This window comes from Nymphalis io, chromosome 2 (genome assembly GCF_905147045.1).
Source record: "Nymphalis io chromosome 2, ilAglIoxx1.1, whole genome shotgun sequence".
Classification (NCBI taxonomy): domain Eukaryota; kingdom Metazoa; phylum Arthropoda; class Insecta; order Lepidoptera; family Nymphalidae; genus Nymphalis; species Nymphalis io.
Genome location: NC_065889.1, coordinates 10,672,111 through 10,696,365, shown reverse-complemented (window position 1 = coordinate 10,696,365; position 24,255 = coordinate 10,672,111). Strand labels below are relative to the sequence as shown.

General features: G+C 29.5%; 1 protein-coding gene across 1 annotated transcript; it reads left to right on the top strand.

The window, feature by feature from the left end:
• The first annotated feature begins 1,586 nt into the window (after positions 1–1,586).
• LOC126773498 (uncharacterized) lies at positions 1,587–24,096 on the top strand. Its single transcript, XM_050494451.1, has 5 exons — positions 1,587–1,895; positions 16,577–16,817; positions 20,108–20,241; positions 22,559–22,708; positions 23,388–24,096. The coding sequence occupies exons 1-5, from the start codon at positions 1,799–1,801 to the stop codon at positions 23,537–23,539; spliced, it is 774 nt and encodes a 257-aa protein (XP_050350408.1). The 5' UTR covers positions 1,587–1,798; the 3' UTR covers positions 23,540–24,096.
• Positions 24,097–24,255: the final 159 nt, after the last annotated feature.

Below are 24,255 nucleotides of genomic sequence, written 5' to 3'. Positions count from 1 at the left end.
TCGCCTCCTCTTGTCTTGAAATGAGCTTTTCCAATACAGGTTTCCTTACGGTGTTTTAATTCGACATCGAATACAAAATGTCTTATTAAAAAAATTAAGGACATGAAAACTCAGTGGTGATTGCCCGGGTTTGAACTCGCAATCTTCGTTATGATAAATAATATGTAACGTGTTCTAATCAGTGGACTTCGAGCCGAGATCTCGACATTTGATTGAATATTATATATTAACTCTTTTGACCATTTTTAATAGTCCTTGAACGTTACAGATATGGACATCCACGCCCGTTTAAAAGTTTACAATGTCTTAATAAGAACACATCTTGCTTAAAACAATATGAGTAATTGTTACGTAACTGTAGTGTTAATTAATAAAATATTTTTCTTAACAACGAAATGTTAATAAATAGAATAACAATGGAAAAATAATTCAATTTAATAAATATAATAAGTGGGAAAATATTTTTAGCTGTTACGTTGTCAAAAATACCTCCAACACCTGAGCCTGAGTTCGCAACAATTAAAAATATATTAGCTTTTACGTATTATACAGAAACGCATAGTATACAATACATGATTATTTTAGTTTAACGCTAAAATTAAAAAAAAAAAAAAACAATAACAACTTTTCTTAATTTTATAACAAAACTGTGATTGTTTGTTATTTACCCTCTATTTGGTGTTTATTTAATATTTAATTATAGTTATGAATTATTTACGGGACTAAAATTAGTTCTGAAGCAGTATACTGAAATAAATTTGTTTGTCTATTATGTATATTTATTGTTATGTATATGCTATTTAATTTACTATTAATTCATTTATTTGTAAAAATTATGTAAAAGTAAGTTATATCAGTATAAAGAGTAAAGTATAATATATAAAAGTAAGTTAAAAATATATCTGTATGTTCACGTCGAGTGAAAACTTATTTTTTTTTAATTACGGCGATAATAGTTTATGCGGGACAAAATTTTACAATAACTTATCTCAAATAAAATAATACAATACATTTAGTGGGTTTTTATAACTAAATATATTTTACTTATATTACTTTGGTTTTTAATATTTTCATAACGGTTTGCCTATCGATAAAATAAAATCATTAGAATTGGTTCGTAATTATCAAAGATATTGAGTATTGCATTTAAAAAAAAACCTTTTTTTAATATGGGTTTTAATTTATGAAAGTCTGCTAAAATAATAAGATCAACAAATTACAAACTGCGTGTACATATATACCTAAATATATATATATATATATATAATACAAACATTTAATATATAAGAAAAATATGCAAAGACTCGATGAAACAGCAATGCCATAATAATAGCTTTAAACTACTTCAACTTCATGTCATTAAATAGGGAGCAAAAAACACATGAAAATATAACACCTCTTTATATCAAGTACATATATAACACATGACATAGATTAATCTGAGCAGTGGCATGATAGGTGCATAATAACATAGCACTGTGTCCCACGTGGTGTTTGTAAATACTATGTTAAGGAGGGTGGGGGGACAAGTGAGGGATGTCGAAAACCATGCCCGAATAAAACAACGCCTCATGCTTTCACTTCAAACAAAATGAGACGCGTACCTGTCCGGCTGACGACCGACCAGGCGGCTATTGCCAACTGAATCTGCAGAACAGCGGACGCGGCTAAAAAAAAAAAAAACATAAATCGAAAATAAAATATATATAAATACATACGAATTCGAATGTAAATTAGTGTTGGACGTTCTGTGCTCACGAACTGTTTCGAACGAGATAGTAGTTATTTAAAAAAAACAATGGCTCGACGTATTTTCAAAATTCTCCTAGTCTTTTGTTTTACTATAATCTGTCACAACGGAGAAGCTGCTGAGAATGATAATACACCAACAATACGTAAGTACCCTTAAAATACTACTTGACACAACATCAAATAAATCTATCAATTATATTTAGAAATCAACAGAATAATAAGTAAAAATTTTAAGTGATTTTAATTACAAAAATAAAAATTGGCTGAAATAATAGTTTATCCCAGACATAATATTAATTGCATTCAAATATAGATTTCATAAGTAGGAATTGTTTATGATTCACTTTATTGGTTACCAATCGTTAAAATGTTGTAATTTTATTTAGCAACTTTTTAAATTGTGTTGAAAAAACTATGACCTTTTTCTTAACGCGTTTAAATTTATAATTATACAACAAAATTATACAGAAATGACCATGACAAAAATAAATATGATTTTTTAAAATCTACTTTTCTAATTACTGTCTTATTTCTTTAACAGATAATAAATTATTTCGTTTTATAAATTTACATTTCTCAATTTTTTTATCTAATTTTAAATGCTTATATAGTTTAGTTTGGTTTAAGAAGAAATATGACTTATTTCCTTACAAATTATTATACTTGCGTTAAAAATATGCGAAATAATACATGTCAAAGATATTATAGATAATCATGGACTGTTCATAAATAATTAAAAACATAGTGTCTTATTAAATTAATAATATTTTTTATTGAAAAATATTAAATTCGTTAACACTAATAAAGAACATTTTTAAAACCACAAAAATGTTATTATTTAGTTTTTATTCTTTTTTTACGTAAAATCGTTTGATAATTACAATGTATTGCTAAGCTATACTTATCATAATATATTTTTATTTTTCTAACAAATTATGCATTTCAACTTACGTTTTGTAGGCCCATTACTCGTTGAGATATTGAGGCTACAAACTAAATTCCATTATTATTACTTAATAACATTGGCTTCGCGGCTTCATACCCAATTGGTAAAACAATCTGTGCTCATTTATTATAAATACAAGTTATAAATGAATTCCAAGAAATGTCGTGGATTATTTTGGTTGTATGTTTTAATAAGCTTAAGTCATTTTTATGAAAGTATTTAAATAAAATTAACAAAGAGAATCTCTTATGGAACAGAATAAAATATTTCAAACTGTAGATTGTTTAATGGCTGGCTGGAACCTGACAATTGTTAGGATCGTTTAATTGATAAAATGATGATTAGTTAACCATTGGATATCAGACAATTGATAGTCAGATGTATTCAGTACCTATCAGTTATCTTTGCACACATATTTTGTGTTATTTTAGTTCATTTATATGAAGAGTTTTTTTTTAATTTTTATATTTTAGTTTCTTTCCCAAAAGTTCGATACGGCTGTAAGCGACAGGGCCGCCGCTGTTTCTTCTGTACTATGACGATGTACTAATTTCGATATGTTATACTTATAAACATATAAATAATAGTTGTGTATAACATTTACAATTTAAAAATCACCCAAATCTCAAAGTTAATTTAAGTGATCATGATCATCTTACTATTGTCGGTTGTTCGGAGAGCTGTCATTCATGCCAAGGTTACTTTCATGTTACGCTGACGAAACAACGCACGGACCCCATGTTTGCCGACTCTTGCGTATTGTAATGGAAGTGGTCACGTGGCCTTAATGTTACCTTATATGATAACTAAGGTTGGTTGATATTAGGTGATATTTAGTTTTACCAAATTTTCGATAAAATTATATTTAATTTCGAAGCAAAGCGTTTTTTTTGCTACTCTATGTTCAATGGAATTCTTTCTTTAATTTTTTTCTAGAAAAATAAGAATGATGAAAAAATATTTATGTAAAGATAAAGATTTAGATATTTGTGAATTTAATTTACATAACATTGCTGCTAAATTATTTTTTTAATAATAAATCACGGATATAAAAGCAATAAAATATACCATTATATACATACTTTACATAATATTTATAGGCTGATAGGTATACGACTATTTATATATCGGAACGCTGAATAGCTCATCTTATCCTCAATTTAATTTCACGATTAAGCTGTTAGGCCGATTTTGATAAAATTTGGCATGATGATAGCTTGAACACAGGGAAATCATGTTTTTTAATAAACTCGGCAAGAGGATTCGTAACGTGTACGTGTAATTAACGTATTAATTCCACACTTATGGGATATTCTTTATCATGAAAGTTAAAAATGTAGGTGGCTAAAATAATTACTTTGCAACAAAGGAGTTTTCTTCCCTGGTCTTTCTCAAGTCAAGTCTCTTCACTATGCCTTAAGTTTTTTTTTCTAAGATATATTTTATATTATTTTTAAACTAAAAACTATTGTGCATTGTTGCTATGTTGTAGTTTTTATTGATTTTAAACAAGACGTAATTTGAAGACATTTCGTCATAAAAACGATGTCGATGGAAATCTTTATAAATTCCACACGGAAGAGTAAAAGCGTTTGGAAATTTCGAAGTTTCTAAATACTTTACTAATAAACGGTTGAATATCGGTTGTAAAGTTTCACAATGCTTTGTCTTCTTCTTTCGTACATCAAATAACTGATAACAAAAAGAGACGATTAGACGTTAAACAATGTTTATTAGTTATAAGTAAGTAATGTCCTACGACTGAGATAAGTGTCCCATATTAAGGTTCTCCTCAGTGGTTACTCTAATGTGAGAGTGGATTACATATGATAAAAATCAGTTGACATCTTTGGGAATCGTTTTCGATAAAGCAATATATTAATATATATTCTAATATAAATGTGAGTTTATATATACTATAAACTATAGATTTTTTTTCTAAATTAATTATAATCTGAGAATTAATCCAAGTAGCCTTACATATGTAAATGAGCTACTTATGAGATGAAAAAAAAAACAATGTTAGTAACGTTTATATATCGAATAATTCTTTAGATACAGTTTTATTAAAGCGTCGAGTGAGTATATGCGAATGTTAAACGAAGATCACGAGTTCAATAATGAGAAACAGCACTGAGATTTCGTGTGATGATTCTTATAGTGTATTGAAAGTAAAAAAAATATATGTGAAATGAAGCCGGTGCAGCGTGGCGGAATAAACTGCAAGCCTACTCTTTAACAAAACAATCAATATAAATAATTTGAATTGAAACGGTTATTTATATAATACAGCGTAGTTAATTTCGCAGATGACAACATTATACAGAAGTCTCGAAGTTATATAGTTGTAAATTGTCAGTATAAATAAACACTCATCCCACAAAGCAAATGGTTTGTTTTTTATAATTTTATTGACGTTTCTTGAATTCTCGACATATAATTAATTCAGTGCACGTCCAGTAATCCTTGTATGCCATAACAAAGCGAGCACTTAGGCTTATATTCATTTTATGAGACCTTGTCTCCAGATAAAAACAATAAGGAATTGATTGGCTTCGGTTAAAAATAGCAGACATACTATGCCGAATTTGTATCATAATTTATTTGAACAATGAATAATTACTCAAACATTAATTGCAACAAAACAGTCTTATAATTTTTTTAATGGTTTTTATATAGTAAGATAAATGAAGAATACGATTACTCGAGAAATTGAAAACATAAATTAGTTTAGTAGGAATTTATGACATGAAAATGTACTAATTACACAATAACCAGAATTTTAGTATACAATTTAGTTATATAAAACTTATTCCTTCACGTTAAATATTTATTTAAAATATCAGCAAATACTTGTTTTTTTAGTAACGAAAAGGCATATTTATAATTCATAAGTTTCTTGATTATATTTTTTAAATTTGGAATAATACTTAAAAAATATTAATTAATATAACGAAGTGAAGAATGTCCATGTCAAACGTCCATAATATTTATGTATAATTTATATACATACATTGCAAGGATAAATTTATATAATACAATTTAAACATATAATATGATATTGTGTATTAGTTTACATTACATTTAAATAAATAATTGAATTATCGTGCATGACTTTATATTACGGTTTGTATTTTTAGGAACACATCCTCACACTCTTCAATTTATTTATTCTATATAGTTCTTATATGTAAATAGTATTGTTGGTGCATTATACATAGGTGTGACTAATGTTTATTTGTCCTGGCCTATATTATCCGTAATATATGCCTTTTTTATAATAATAAAAAAATAAAAAGCTTGTTATTTCATTATATAAAGTTTAAATATGTATAATTAAATGCAATGAAAAAATCTAAATTTAAATTCTTTGAAAACCACCATTTAATCATATGCTTATTATATATAATAAGGAAAATTCACATACTTGATAAAAGTTATTAAAAACTTTACTGCTATTTCTAGTTTTGTGTAAGAACTACATTTTGCCTTAATAAAAAATATCGTACATAGTCTTAACAAACAACCAAACGCGTACTTTTCATCATAGCACACATAAAGTATCCCTTTGCCCTTTCTTGACGTTAATTGTCTGTTACTTTACAATGAAATCCTTAACATTATCACGAAACTGATAACCCACGATAGTATTAACATCCCGACACCGGAAAAGTTGAATCAGAATGATATATTGTTGATTTATTGCTGTTTGTTAATTTATATTCATATATACATATTTTAAAAAGGTTTTAAATAATGAGGCTTTATATTATATTACAACTATTGCCGTCACCGGATGGCGTCTTCTAAAAAAAAGAAACGAAAAAAAAGCAACAAAATTTTTGGATTTCTAATCCATGATCATAATCGATTTTCTTTAAACTGGATAGAAACGACTAATAAGAAATATATTTTTAACTTATTTTACATAAGGATATAAGGAAATGAAACGTATTTAAAAGCAAATGGGAAGCAACTATACCATAGAAAAGGACAAATCAATGTTTGGATTATGTCCAAGAAAAAAAAAGCGAATCAACTGATACTAGTAAATTATCATTATACAATCACAGATAATATAATGTCATGTCTATTGTTATAATGCATGTCTTTGTTCCGAATGAGTGTTTGTCACATAGAACTGACTGACTAGAAAATGAGTTTTAGGTATGTTCCTAGTTTGAGTACAACACTGAGTGAGAATTGAAGCTTTTGTAGGAGATATATTATTAGAGTATTAAGATATAACAAACTAAAAATTATATCGATGAAAAATCATCTTCACAAATCTACTTCCATTGGCTATATAAAATAATAATAATCTCACTGACTTATAAAATCATATTTAGCAACTGTACTTGGTTACAGGGAGATATAATATGTACTTACACTAAACATAACATAAATATCGGACCTTTCACTATGAATACTTACGAAAATCAATCGGTTTAAATTATAAAAATGAAACAATGCTGAATATAATATTTTTTTTTAATATCAAAAATTGATATTAAAAAAAAAATTATATTTTACTTCAAAGCTGAAAAATATCTAGTATATTTTACATAACCTTAAATTAATTAAACTATACGATACCTAAACTGTAACCTTAAATTAATGTTGAAATATGACTGACGAAACTATTATTTTGAATACGTAGTGTAATTTTGTTATATCGATATGAAGTCAAAGAAAAACTATGACTCAGATAATGACTGCATAATCTATTGTCGCTCTCATTGAGCAAAGAAGCCCAGTTTCAGCCTTGCTTGCTTTATATGGACTTCATAAATTTTAATGTGTAGCGCGTGTTTCGAATGCGGTCTGAGAACTATGATTGGGTCACAGACGCAGAACAATCGACAATCACGTCTGTATAAAATTTATCAATAACATTGACCCGTGGATAAATTGAAGTGCTTCCTTGTACTATTTCTATTAAATTATTTAATAAATTAAAAAAAGACTTATTATCTGTCAAAAATAATAAAATAATATTTGTTTTTATTACAATTAAATCCTTAACATCGATAGCTGTTTAAAATTCCATTAGCTATTGATAATTAATATATTTGATAAAAGTAATTAAAATAAATAATTTACAAAGACAATTAACAAACAAATTAAGCACACAGTGTAATTCGTCCTGAAAAGCAATCAAAATAATTACGTTTTGAAATTTGGATTTTCGATATTGCGCAAGCTAATTTCAGCTCAATTTGACACTTCTTAGTAAAATTAAAATAAATTGTAAACGCAAGGATTAGTCATAATTATAATGAGTGCATATAATTAGGGGAGATAATTGATTTCGTTTCGGACCCAGGTCGCAGTCTGGCCGGACCAGTCGAACAGCCTTGACACTCTTACGTTTCGAAACTATTTTTTGTAGTAACCTCACGACACAACCTACTGGATTCCCTGTGCTGATAAATCAATAATATGTTAAGGTGACATTATTAACGGCTTCTTACTTTAGACCAGTCATTAAATGTTGATTATATCTTATACACTCGATTTATTATAGTAGTGGATTCGATGGCTGTCAAATATTTCATATGACATTACATTTTTATTTAAAAAAGTGAAATTAGTTAATTGAAATAAAGGTTATTCAAAAGTTGTACTAATCATTTGATTTAGAATTTCCTATTAGTCTATGATATATACTTTGTTTGAACTAACTGTATATAATAGGTATTGCATTGCAAGTAATGTGAATATTGAGTTATGGTTATTTTCTTATTATTTTTTAATGTAAATGTTTGGTTGGGTACCTTATAATACAGCCCACTGCATAATAAGTATAATGTTTTCTTGAAATATAAATGTAATTAGTGATTCTTGAAATATAGTGTAGTTGTTACTGGATTTTCTAATTAATATATAAATAAATATTTGGACGCCTTTCAATTTAAAGTATTTTATGTTTTGTATTTCTGTGGATTAATGTATTCTTTAATTAGTCCGACTGTGCTTACCTTGCGTAAAACCAATTGATGGATAATTTGATTAGTAGGATTAGGATAGGAAGCAGAGTTTTTGTTGTAGACACAAATTGTGAATGCAAATCTTAAAATGTTTTGTTATTGAAAATCTCACAACGCAATCAAGAATTCCAAATTTAAATGTCATCGATAAAGTAAGTATATTACACTATTACAAAAATATTTCGCGAAATATTGCTAAACTTTACTTGACATTTATTAATGTCATCGACAAAAAAATACTCAGAATATATATTAAAAAAAAAGTGATATACATATATAGTATTCTGCGGTTTATGGTATTCTGACACTTATAAAAAGATCAATTTATATAGTCAAAGTTAAAAACCAATGGATTCTTTGCACTAATTTTGAAATGAAATGGGTTTATCTTTTATAGATTCAAAATTTAATTTTACCGCTTTTAAAAAAAAATATAAATTATATCGAATCTAGAACCTTAACATGTGCAGTATACTGGTGGTAGGGCTTTGTGCAAGCTCGTTTGGGTAGGTACCACCCACTCATCAGATATTCCACCGCAAAACAGCAATACTTGATATTGTTGTGTGAGTGGGCGTTTGGTGACCACTTACCATCAGGTGGCCCATATGCTCGTCCACCTTCCTATTCTAAAAAAAAAACTCATAAGCCTCAACTAGTCCAACGAGGCAGTTAACAATAACCAACGTCATAAGATAAAATAAGACATTTCCTAAACGTAAATGTGGGTTTTCCGATTTCATAACCGTAAATATAATTAACTGCGATTACATTACAGTGTCGAAACATTCTATGGTTTCGACCGTAGGAAATAATTAAGCGATAGATCTTCACGTCTAAGAACCTGGTATTTGTGTAGTTATTTATTACGTTAACAATTAAACACTATTACAGCATAGCCATTATATGTTTGACGCGAATCTGATAAGTATAATCCAGATTGTATTTGAATGTAGATTAATTGTTTGTTGTTGTTTATTATATCTACCAAAATAGGCAAAGGCTTGTGACTTCACTTGCTTTTAAATAATAACACTTTTTGACTTTATAAGTTTTTTTTTTTAATATAAAATAATGATATTTGTTGAAAATGCTTTATAGTCAAGGCTAAGTTGGCCCAGTGGTAAGAACGTGTGAATCTTAACCGATGATAGTGGGTTCAAACCCGGGCAAGCACCACTGAATTTTCATGTGCTTAATTTGTGATTATAATTCATCTCGTGCTTTACGGTGAAGGAAAACATCGTGAGGAAACCTGTATGTGTCTAATTTCACTGAAATCTACCACATGTGTATTCCACCAACCCGCATTGGAGCAGCGTGGTGGAAAGCGCCAATACCTTCTCCTCAAAAAGAGGAGAGGAGGCCTTTAGCCCAGCAGTGGGACATTCACAGGCTGTTACGGTATATAACTTAATTATTTAACATGCTCGTGAACTTATTTATTATGAGTGTATTCAAAACTACTTAGATAATTTTACAGACTATACGCAAAGTAGGAATTATTATCCTAACCTTTGTTGATATTATAGTTATAAAATAAGTCACCGTCTGTTTGTAAAGCGTGGATATTATATCCGATTTAAAATACGATTTATATAATACACAGCCATTATCAATCGTCAAAGCATGATTTATATTTTTTTATATTTTTTTGATTCCATATCTATTTAATAATCAAATGTATTTCACATTCGAATTTTAAATCCGGAGAAACAAACACACAAGCGAAATATTTTTATTATTAAAAAATGTGAGCATAAAATTTAAAATTGATGGTATGGCTTTGTGTAACCCCGTACGGTACCACCGTCAAACAGCAATATTTATCGTTAGTATTGTTGTGTTCTGGTTTGAAGAGTGAGTGAGTCGGTGTAACTACAGGTGTACTTACACTGGCAAAGCGGACATAACATGTTAGTTCCTAAAGTAGTTCCACTCGTAGGTGGTGCATTGGTGTTGTAAGCAATGTTGAATAATTTTCTACCAATCAGTCAGTCTATCAATATCATAAAAACATATCCGAATACAAGGATCACGTTACCTCATTAATTTGCATTTCGAATAGAAAAATATACTATAGACAAAAATTGTGTCCATAAAAAAAATTAATGGCACAAGTTAAATAACTTGTTATTCTTACCTTAAATGACCAGCAACTTGTGCGCGTGCGCGCGAATTTTTGTCAAAACTGTGTTTTCGGGTCGGCTCATTACATAACGCGTTATATAACAACTGACCTTGTGCAAGAGTTTGTTGTACAAATCGAAACGTTCAAGTTCAAGTTATTACAGGTTTTTTTTATTAACGTAGCACAATCACTGGCCATTATATATTCAGAATCGGGATTTTTAATTCCTTTTGACAGTTCCCGCGGGATTCGATATCCTTTCATTGCTATGTACAAGAGTTTTTGTCTTGACCATGAAAGCGATTATAGGTTTTTTTTTCAATTAACTTTATGACAATACCCGCTTATACGTGTTTTATATTATATTATACAATATGACATAATAGCAAATGGGCCACCTGATGTTAAGTGGTCACCACCGCCCAGAGATATTGGCGATGTAAGCGTAAAATAAAGTGTAACGCTTCTGTATTGAATGAAGATTTGTGCCTGTAGTTCCACTGGCTCACTCATCTCTAAAATTTGCTGTTTAGCAGTAGAATATCTGATGAGTGAGTGGTGACTATCCAGATGGGCTTGCACAAAGCCCTACCACCGAGTATGAATTAATGAATGAATGAATTTATAGACAGAATCAATCAATGATTGTTAGTAAGGATTCTAACGATACCCCCCCCCCATACATACATAAACCCTGAACATACAAGTATAAAACTCCTTTTTTGGACAGTCGTGTAAAAGATAAAAAATAACTGTTTAATATAAAGATTATATCATTTAAACTTAGGCAATGCAATTTTGCTATCACGAGAAAGCTTAAAACCATTGTAGAATTGTCGCGTTAGACATTTAATTAAACCAAGGTTATACGTATTATGTAAATATTGTGTTGCGCATAAAAAACGTTACATATAATTAAATATGATTAAATTTAGGTATTATAAGAAATGGTTGTTTATTATATGCTAAATTAATTTATTTATCGCTGGAAAATTATTGAATAATATATGAATTAAACTATTGATATCTTACTATGTTAAAGATCTTATTTTTTTTATAAAATATTTATATCTATATTTATACATCGGTGTTTTTCGTGCTATGATAACTGCGTATAAATATTTATATATTGCTTCTAGCTATTATGAATTTTGATCGTTCATTTTGTTTGTTATTGGTGGTTAACCTGTCATCTGTAATTTTGTCGTTTGTGTTCAGGGCACGTTTTATATATATAACGTGTAAGTATTAACAATATTTCGATGAAATCAGAAGTATGAAATTGATACAGTAGGTTGTAGTACTTCTTATTTTATCAATTCATTTTTTACACGCGTTCTGAAATCTATTATTTATATAAAAACAATTTCAGACAATTTTTATAGTAAGTAAGTATGAACTACGTCATAAAATTCGGTTAGTGAATAAAAAAAGAAATAAGTTATTACTTAAAGCCTAAAATACAGATGTTTATATATAATTGACGAATAATTAATAGTGATGTGAAAATTAAAAAAAAATTAAGTTAAACGTAATAACAGTTGGAAAATAACATTTTTTTCAGTATATATCTGCAGACTAGAATTAATTACGATAATTTGATTGAATAAACTCCGTAACCGTAACCGTAACAGCCTGTGAATGTCCCACTGCTGGGCTAAAGGCTTCTCCCATTTTGAGGAGAAGGTTTGGAGCTTATACTAACTCGACTCGAATGAATTTAGCTTTAGTCCAAATCAGTCAGTAAACATATTTAAATGTATTGTATTTATGCACATTGTTGTCCACAAACAGACTAATGGCAAAGAGCGTATAGATTTTAAGGCTTCCGTGTATGAGTAATCAAGAGTTAAATAATAATAATATTCTTAGTAGGGCCATTATATATTTCTTATGCTAATATTAAATGTTTTAAACGATTTTAAAACAACGATATGTAGATTATATTTGGAGTAACGTAAAAACTCTTAGTAATATTTCATATGTTCTCGATATGTAAATACTGGCTATCTATATAAATTTGTTCAATTTGAAGTATTGGCTGAAATATTTTTACTGCCTTTTACTTCCGAAATTTATTTGTTTATTATCGGCTTTGTTATAGTTAATGCGGTTCACATTAAATCGGATCGCATTAAATTTAAGGTACGTTTGCTATTTCGTCGAAGTTTTAATTTATTTTTTAACTTTATTCTTGTGCTACTATGATAAATTTAAATGAAAATATTATAAGCAAAGCTCAGAACAAATGAGTTGCAAATTTTATTAATTAAAAAATGATTACACTTTCAATCAAATCGCACAAACATTGCGTGTTTCCAAGTAAAGTCTGATTTTTTCTAAGATTATTAAGTCTCAAGACAATGATTGTTAAGACGTGATTGTTAAGTCTCAAGACAGGTTGCAAAAAACTCAAAGTTTTATTTAATAGTCGGATGTCAAGTTTTGGTAGCTAGAAGACAATAAGCTTTTATGAAGCAATGATTACGAGTAAGGACGTAAGTGTTTTGCTTATAAACGTTGCTTAGCGGCTGTTTAGCTAAATACTGATTTCTCTCTTTTTGTCAATATTAATTAATGTGACATTCGATATAAAAATAAAAAGCATTTTTTATCTAACCTCTCATTAAATAACGTTTATAAGTAAAGCCATATATTCTATTACGATATAAATGTTTAATGTCGACCTGAGTTTAGCTATCTATTTTCATAATTTATTTAATTTTTCTACGAACCGATTAATCGTGCTTAAAGAAGTTTTCTTTGTAAATTTATTATGTAGTAACTATGAAATAAGTTACAATTATTTAAATATAATAATAAATATATATTTATATTACAGTCATAAATATATACAAATAAAAATTAAAAATAACTACTGTACAAATCGTGACCGCGTAGAATGTTGGCAAGATGCGATTTAAAGGGTAAATGCTGTTAACATAGTAGCAATTCCCCTTTAAATCGCAACTCCAATTCTCTGAGCGAAAAATGAGCCAGCCCTCCTGTCACCAGTAGAGGCAATAATACGGCGTGTTATATTTTTGATGAAAGTTCTTGCACTATTACTCCAAAATTCAAGCGTTTCAACTGCAAACGGAACAAAAATATAAATTGGAATATAACATAATACAATAATTGTAATTATAATTTAGAAATTACGTGCAGTTTTATCTGGGTTAGTCTTAGCTGGGCTGTTATAGAATCGAATATTATATTTCAATACAAAAACTAAAGAATTATCGAGTATTGTATATCAATATTGCTGCTAAATAAAGTATCTTACAGACCTTTCGTTGTTGTATAATATCTTGATCGAGAGAGGCGGTACCCAATGGTAGCGGAAGTATTTTAATTACCGAATTTTGCAAAGAATATCAATGAATGTCTTCTTATTCTAGGCTACTTAAAAAAAAGCTTCACTTTGTGCTGAACAATAAAACAATTCTGGAGTAGTGAAGGAATTTATGTAGATTTGAATTCAACTTGTATTCAATTTTTAAAAGAGTCGGTACTTTATATTTTATCTATTTTAGGCAGACGAACGAGCAAATAGGCTCCATGATGTAAAGTGGTCACCACCGCCCATAGACACTGGCGGTGTTAGAAATATTAACTATTCTTTACGACATGCAATCGTCCGTCCCATCGGATTATGAGAGTGAGGGAACAGAGAGTGCACCAGTATTTGCGCACACTTGTACACTATAATATATCCTGCGCATTTGGTTAATTTCTTGAGATTGACAACCGTAACCAAAATCGGTCAGGACATTAACATAGAGTGCTCTTTTTACTAATCGTACACGATACATACAACACCACTGGTGGTTTAAAATATGTGTTTAATTTTCATCATTATTCTTTTGCGTGTTCTATAATTCGATCCATTTCGGTCTCGTCGATTATTCTTATCCATAGTTTAGTGCTTGTTTAGTTTTTTTCAATTATAACAACTCACTCGCTTAACACGTGATGCATCTCGTTAAGGAAAAAACTGTAGGGTAAGTTGCATGACATAAGTAATTATGATTTGCAAAATAGCCTCCAAGCTTCTCGTCAACAGGAAAAGAACGTCTACTCCATGCAAATCGGTCATGTAACTACTAATATAAATTTATTATTATTATTGATACTTGATAAGAGATGGCCTAGTGGTAAGAACGCGTGAATCTTAACCGATGATCGCGGGTTCAAACCCGGGCAAGCACCACTGAATTTTCATGTGCTTAATTTGTGTTTATAATTCATCTCGTGCTTAACGGTGAAGGAAAACATCGTGAGGAAACCTGCATGTGTCTATTTTCATTGAAATTCTGCCACATGTGTATTCTACCAACCCGCATTGGAGCAGCGTGGTGGAATAAGCTCCAAACCTTCTCCTCAAAAGGGAGAGGAGGCCTTAGCCCAGCAGTGGGACATTAACAGGCTGTTACTGATAAGATGAATATAGAATTAAACTTTTATTTGTTTTCAACACTGCTATATAGCTACCGAAGAGCTACGAAAGATATAAACAAGATCTAACCGTAGCTTATTGTAATACTTGTAAAATAATACTATAGGTATACATATATATAATATTACGTGCATACATAAATGCTAAAAGCAAATTAAATTTAAGCATCATAAGTGTTACAGATAAAACATATTAAGAATGATGTGTTGAAATATTTTATTACTTTGGGTTTTTTATTCGAGAGCCAAGTACCATGTAACTATACACGAGAAAATGTTCGTTCGTTTGCTTGCTTTTGTTTAAGATTAATATTATATATTGCAAAACATGTGTTTAAAGGTTGTGACATTTTCCTTTTGTGAGTCACTTTTATATTGACTTTTTTGACCCGCTCGTACAACTAAAAGATAACTTTGGACTTCGTTTCATGAAACAAATACTTAAATGTTTTTTTTTTCATAATATATTTTACAAATTACTCCATTGATTTTTTGGACTTTGTTAATATTTATAAATAAAATCTTGGGTAGTTAACATGATGACTTCATTTTAAGAATATAAGGTCCAATCGATCAACGAAATTATTCAGCTGCTGCTTGCTTACACATCCATCAATTCACGTACATATCCATTTATCCAACTTATCCACTTATCCATGCAACTGCTCATATAATTTAATTTTCAACTATTGCACCCACGCAACCACTCGTCCGTAACTAATCTTGCATATTCATCTAAATATCATTTTGGTACTAACTCTATGAATGGTAATAGAAATATGAAAAAGTACAAACATATATTTTAAGCAAATATAACTTTTTTTATTCAAGACCGTATTACGTATTACTCGGGTAGTTAAGGAACACATTAAATCTATATTAACATAATGTGATGCGTGGCCAACCGTTATAGTAAACAGGCAGACTTATGAAATAGTGTTTTATAAGACACTTACCATCTTGTTTACTTTTTTTGCAAATGTCTTAATGTACCTCTTATCTGGTACCTAGCTTCCTAAGCCGGGGATTGTGGGTTCGGGTCCCACCAGGGGTAACAATTCACAACTTTTGCCACGGTAGCATGCGAAAGCGATCCCGTGGCGCTCCTCGTTAAGACGGAAAGGGGACTGGTACCTAGATTCTTATAAAAATATATCGATCTTTGGAAAAAAAACCTATTATATAACATAACCATTGAACATTCGTTGCTTAAATTACAATTAATTTTATTTCATTTTCACATTTAGCTTGAACGTGAACATAACAATATAATTAAAATGATGTAATAATTAATTATAGCGGAATACTTGCTGCCATGCAAGCGGAGCGACGCCGAAATCGACTCTTGTATCAAGAGGTCTTTCAACCATCTCAGGCCATACCTTGCGAGAGGTCTACCGGACCTGGAAGTGCCCCCAGTAGAGCCACTCTTCATTGACCGCCTGATGATGGAAAACAACGCCGGCCCAGTGCGAGTGAGGGCGACCTTCAGCAATATCACCGTGGTAGGACCCAGTAACTACACCGTCACGAAAATCAGGTGATTTGTTTATGTATATATAGTAAAATGTATTTATAATGAGCTTGATTATTTTTATACGATCTATAAAATCAGCCAGAAATATATTATTTATTTGGTAATCCAACAGTTACCATACAAAACACATCTTATCGTATTAAATATTATATGACATGTAACTAAAACATAAATATGATTACATAATTAGCGTAAACATATATATTGAAAAAAAAAATAGAAGACGATAAGTTAAGTAAAACTATAAAGAGATGATAATCTAATGAATGAGTCTGTGAGTAATAGTTATAGCCGTCGAGATGGGCCGGTGGACAGAACACATCTTAATCGAATATTATGCGTCCAAATCCAGGCACCATTGAATTATAATGTAATGTTTAATTTGAGTTACAATTCATCCTGTGCTTAGCGGTGATGGAAGACATCGTGAGGAATCTGAATCTGTGGAATAATATTCTGCCACATGTGTATAACGCCAAACCCCTTCCAAAGAGGAGAGGAAACTTCAAACTAGTGGGGCATTGACTCATTTTTTTTACTGTATTAATTCCTACACCAACAGGAATAGTTTTTTATGTTTCTATTTAATTTTATTTTATCGTTGATTGATAATACAGTAATATGATGATGATACGGTAATAATCTAATATTTGTGAAACTTTTAACACTGTAAGTATTGGCAAATAACAAAATAATTTTCTGTTAAAGAAGGTATATCAAACGATGGAAGCGTTGTTTTCAAAATTATTAGGAAATCGTATCGTTGTGTGTAATCTCTCATTATGTTGAAATCTTAAATTTTAACATTGCATTAGATAATATAAGAATATGGAGTAGCTATCGATTGAATGCCTTTCTCTAAAAAACATTAACATATTACTAATAATCTTTGCATTTGTACTAAATTATAATAACAAATTAAGCACTTGAAAAATAAATGTTGCTTTTCACGTTTTCAAACCACTATTTCCCGTTATTACCCCGTTATTACCCCTGTCATGGGTAATAAGCTCAAGTAAACTCTAAACCGATTTTTGTATATCATGCAATTATTTTTACATTTTTAAGGGAATGGATTAATGTCATTGAAACAACTGTGAATGTTGCAATATTAAATTATGCAATTACCATTCAATTTTGTTGGAACATCAAAATTTTAACAAATTATTTTTTAAATGGTGAAACAAAGTACTCGTCAAAAAACCTACAATATGAGGTTTATTTTATTCAAACCAGTGTCCTAAGATTGTTAAATCGGAGCCGTCTCATATTATTGTGGGCAACCAGTTGACTAATAACAATCACCCGACCAAATTTCGTCATATATAACCAGTGTTGTATGACCTATTATCTCAGAACAATGTAATACTATAATAATATGTAATCATTTAAAATCGCGTTACTATGGCTATTTTATGTGTGTCAAGATCACGGAGACGATTGAAGAGCATTTTTCTTTATGTCCGACTGAAGTAAATTATCTTAATGTTTCAAGCTTTTAAGTATTTTAAGAGGTATCGGTTACAAGGTCTTCATTCTATGTGTTTGTAATTAATTGATATATTTAGAAATTGTAAATGAATAAAAACTTGAAACTATTAATTATACTATTTATTAATTCGCAATGGTTAATGTAACTTTAATTAAGATAAAAAATATAAATTAAAAAAATATATTTTTTATAAATATCTTGATGATTGATTTAACCTAATTACAAAACGAAATATTTTTGATTAGCACCAGTATAAATGTACATATGTATAAAAAAACAGTTTAATGAATTTGGTGTAATTATCAATCAAATCAATCAATCAACAGCCAATCGTTGTCCACTGCTGAACATAGGCCTCTCCCAAGGTGCGCCAAAGCTCCCTGTCCTCCTCCTGGTGTAATTAATTGAAAGTTAATTTGATTTGTTTCGTTTATAAATAACAAATCTACTATGACTAAAAATGCACGGACAATACATTTGTGGATATGTGTGACATATATTTAAGATAAATAATAATAAACACTGACTAAATCTACATTTAATAAAATAGATAATAAAATTTTTGAAAATACTGGTTAATCTAACTTTTTGGGGTTTTACATTTATTACTTGTTAATGAAAAGTCAGGTGATGTTTGTTAAGCAATCGAATCTCGAATTAGAACAAATTTTTAATTTATTAGTTAATCAAAAAAACATTAACATATTTATCACGTGAATTGTACAGCAACATCCGTTTCATTTGGACTGTCGGTCACATTTAGTCCGGAAGCGGGACTATTTTTAATAATAATTTTGTTTCTAGAATAAATAAAGATGTAATAACATCATTAATTTTGTTTCAAAATGTTATTAACCTGAGCAACACGGGCATCACTTATCGTTACTCGAGAATCGATGTAATTGAGCATCGCAGTTGCATAAATAGTCGTGAAATGTCTGAGATGATAGCTGAAACTAATCATAATTCTTAAGACTATCTATTACAGCATCAAGTAAAGGAAAGAAATAAAGCTACCTACTCTTTAAGAATGTATGGCTTCAAACTTTCGTAACGAATAACATATAATGAAATTGACACAACTGTACCACTTACAATACCACAGATAATAATAAGGAATTTGATTATAAGCATGATAATATTTACGTACATACTTCGTCTCAAGATTTATTTATAAAATAGGAAGGCGGACCACCTGATGGTAAGTGGTCACCAAACGCCCTTAGACATTGGCATTGTAAGAAATGTCAACCATCGCTTACATAGCCAATGCGCCACCAACCTTGGGAACTAAGATTTTATGCCCCCTGTACCTGTAATTACACTGGCTCACTCACCCTTCAAACCGGAACACAACAATATCAAGTATTGCTGTTTTGCGGTAGAATATCTGATGAGTGGGTGGTACCTACCCAGGCGAGCTTGCACAAAGCCCTACCACCGGTATATGTATAAATACAATTCAGTATAACGAAAAAAAACGTTAAAAATAACCTTTTTGGAAATAGGATGACAATAAAATACTGGCTACTTTTTATTGTTTTCTCATTTACATTTATTATATTATTAATAAAATATAGTATATATTCAATTTACTTCTGCTTAGTATAAAGTAATGAATATAACGTTCATCATTATCAATTGAAATAATATGATAAATCTCTATTCGATCGTTTTATTTACATAAAGATATAACTTCTCTGAAACAATAAAATTGTGAAATAAAAACGTGTAAAATCAATAAGAATTATATATTTATATTATAGATTGTCAATTAATACATGAGTATTTAACGTTTCAGGTCGGATTTGACGAAGCTTCGAATTGACATGGGTCTGGTGTTACCACGTATAGAAGTCACTGGTCATTACGAGGTATCGGGGCAGGTGCTTCTGTTTCCTGTGCGATCTCAGGGCGACTTCTGGGCTTCATTCAGTTAGTAGAAACATAAGCTATTTTTTATACCACTGCAGGTATATTTACTATTTTCATAATTTGGTTAAAAGGCAACATTTTAATTATACTCAAAGTAGATCATATTTTTGTTTGTTGTTGTCAAGTAGTTCCTTTTTTTATCTTTTATAAAACCTTTTTTACTGCACCTCTTTCAACTGTCAATGAATTTTGGCTTAAAAAGCCTTTCTAAAATTATATCTTTTAACAAAATGTAACAATAAAACAGTTAATTACATGTATTAGAGGCTACCTAGTTAATAAATAAATGTGCCGCATATGTACTAAGGGCGTTAACAAATTTTGTTAAAAATAAATAAGATAATGAATAGTAAAGCTATTCAAACATCTTAGTATTACATAAAATAAACCAACACAGCTTCTTTAGTATCTACCTTAAATCAGTTGCAGCAGAAATTTACCTCCGTATTCTAACTAGCCTATATGAAAGTCTGCCTAATAAGCGATCACTTTCAAATATATACATATATTAGTATTATAATTAGTAAATTAAGTCATTAATATCTCAATGCGGTGCCAACTATATGATTCAAGCTATTATATTCCTTGTACATTAATCCCATTAATATATGTATAATATAAACATTACAGATAAGACCTTCGCATTCCTTGGGTCTCTAAATTTTTAAGCTCTCAAGTCTTATTTCCTGTACCTACGTATCAGTTGTCGAGTAAACACCTTTTATTTTTGCTATATATATATATATATATATATATATATATATATATATATAATCTCGATTCACGTAAATGTCACGGACAGGTCCAGGTGTACTTTGATGTCATTATTAAATATTTTGCTTCACTTACGTCGTTTAATAAGAAAATATAATTAAATAAATAACACAAACTTATCGAGAACTCCTCAATAAATATCGCAAATGAAATAGGAGTTGTTAATAATAATAAACCTGTACCTACCTACTAGTTATCGAGTAAACACCTTTTATTTATGCTATATATATGATCTCGATTAACGTAAATGTCACGGACAGGTCCAGGTGTACTTTGATGTCATTATTAAATATTCTTGCTTCACTTACGTCGTTTAATAACAAAATATAATTAAATAAATAACACTAAACTTATCGAGAACTCCTCGATAAATATCGCAAATGAAATCGGAGTTGTTAATAATAATAAATATCATGAACACGCATGTGTATGTGCCACTGCTGGGTAAAGATCTTGGCTTATGGTGAGTCATGTGGCAGAATTCTATTCGATACATGCAGGTTTTACTATAACGGCCTAGTGCATTTAACCGAAGATCGAGAATCCAAATTATGACATGTATAACAGAGTTGGCAAATGGGTCACATTATGGCAAATGCCCACTATTTCAAATATATATTGTCGCACACTCACCCTTCAAACATGAACACAACAATATTAAGAATTGTTGTTTAAAGATAAAATAAGTGATGAGTATGAGTATGTTTATACTCTCACTAGAGAGTACCTACACAGCCGGGCTGGAACAAAGCCCAACAACTTGGTGATTATTGTCAAAAATTTTAAAAAAGCATGAATTTACGTCGCGCTTGGCACCAAATCTTTTGCCGCAAACGCAAGGTAACTTACATCTGTTGGATGTAGCGTGTTGGAGTACGCTTTTTAGCCAGCTGTGGAACATATATGGGCTGTTAATATATACAGTTTTTTTAAGAACAACAATATATAAGTATTCTTAAAATGCACATGTCCTCGATTCATCGATCACTCATGAACTTAAAATATTCTTAATATTTTACGTTGTCCTGACAAGGTCGGAATGTTAAGCCAAGGCAAACATGCGCGTTTAAATTTATTTTTGCCAAACAAAATATTGGACTAATTTATAAGATGAGCGGCTATTTATTTAAGCACTGACTTTGTTCTTTATGTCACTATTGATTTGACATTCGAAAGAATAAACAACATTTATAAGTAAGGCCGTTAATAATTACGACCTTATCGATTTTTTTAATAATATTAAATACAACATTATAAGTTTATTTATGTGTATTTCTTTTTTATTCATAACACTAAAGCTCGTCAATAGCATCCAAATATAAAAAAAAGAAAATCCGTTGACAAATAGAGGAAAAAATCGGACTCAGTTGTTTTGTCTTTGCTTATTATTTTATGTACATACACATTATTATTATTTGCTTATTATTTTATGTATATACACATAAGTCAACAGTTGAATTTATATTTAAAATAATGCAAAAATCAACTTTTTATTTGTTCTTCTTTGTTATGTAATAATAATAATGAGATATTTTTGTCGCAGACGACGTGGTTGCTATCGTCAAGATTTTTGGCAAGGAAATCGAGCGGGAGGCGGTTAAGTATATGACAGCTGATCGCATGCAAGTCGACTTTAAGCTTAAAAGTTCTCGTTTCAAGGTCAGAGATACAGTCAATCACGGAAGTGTTATTGGTAAGTCAAGTTTTTAGCGATTAAATATTAAAACGTCAATGCGTTCAATATAAAACTTTCTATAAAGAACGTTATAAGTATATATTATATTCATAAGGGTAAAAATTTAACAGACAATAAAATAAACTGATGGTATTTTCAGCATAACTGTCAGTATAATTAATCACATAAATATACAGAAAATGTTTTTAATTGATAATTGAATATAGTTATGTTAGTTCATAATTTAATTCCAACAGTTTCATCTTTACTATTAAATATATATATATTTATTCGTTTATAATAAAAGTCTAGTTAAATTAAGAAATATTACATACACATTTTTTTATAAAATAACAATAACGATCTCGATAACGAAATACCAAGACAAATAAAATTGTTATACATTACAAGACAATACACATACTTTATCGTACACTCAAATACGAATAAAGAGTAAAAACAAGATTGGAAACAAGTAGATTACTTTTAGCTCTAAGGTATTGAGGAAAAGAATCCTTTGAGAAATCCATATCTAAATCAAAACTATATCAGTTCTGTCATTTTAATTAATTAATTTTTATGTCATAACATAGTAATATTGCTCACCTTATAAGGTTAAGCACCTCACTTATAAACTCGTAAGTATGACCATTTCCCAATATATTTTTTTTTATTCTGCACGCTCTTTAAATTTCAGGAGAGGCGATGAATCAATTCCTCAATAACAACGCAGCTGAGATAATCGATGAAATGAGACCGGCGGCGTCTGCAGCCATTGCCAAGCACTTCCGCGTATTTCTCAACGCCGCCTTCGAAAGAATACCCATCGATGCGTGGCTCAAGCCTTAAAACTATGACGTGAATTTTGACTGGTGTTGAGGTACGAACATTACTGATGTTTGTTTATACAATTAGTGATGTACGTTTTAACCAGTGAAGTAAAATGACTGTGAAAAATTAAAATATAATAATTGTTTTAACTATATATTGATTACAATATGCCATTTTTTAAATATCATTAAATGACTTAATTAGTGTTTACCAGATTTATACGCTGTTAAAACACTGACTTATACGAAGTAAATTAGTATCAAAACTGTTTGTTCATTTGTATTGGGTAATACAAATATCAAAAATTTAAAAATGTCTTAGTTGAACTATAAAATTTCTTACGTCATAAAAAAAATTTGAAAGATCTTTAATTGGAAATATAACAGTTGAGATGCACATGGCTTATTTGTACTGGATAACAGTACTGGATAACAGTAAGCTTTATTATTTATTTAGTGAAGTAAGATACTTAATAAAACACTTATTATTAATGTTTTATTATAATATCTGTATTATGATGGAATATATGATGAATGTTATGTGATCATAGCTATAAGTGTCAATGATATTACAAAGGAAATAAACAATTTGTAAAAAATAAGTCTTACTTTATTTTTGGTTTTATCTCTATACTCGGATTACTAAATGTTAATTACTGTTTTTACAGTTTTTACATTCCTATTAACTAATTTAATTCTAACATCAATAAATATCTTATAAATATTTAAAACAAA

Coding starts and splice junctions, on each gene's coding strand:
- LOC126773498 (XM_050494451.1), top strand. CDS start 1,799: ATGGCTCGACGTATTTTCAAAATTCTCCTAGTCTTTTGTTTTACTATA. Junction 1,896..16,576: donor TGATAATACACCAACAATAC/GTAAGTACCCTT, acceptor AATTAATTATAG/CGGAATACTTGCTGCCATGC. Junction 16,818..20,107: donor TACACCGTCACGAAAATCAG/GTGATTTGTTTA, acceptor TTAACGTTTCAG/GTCGGATTTGACGAAGCTTC.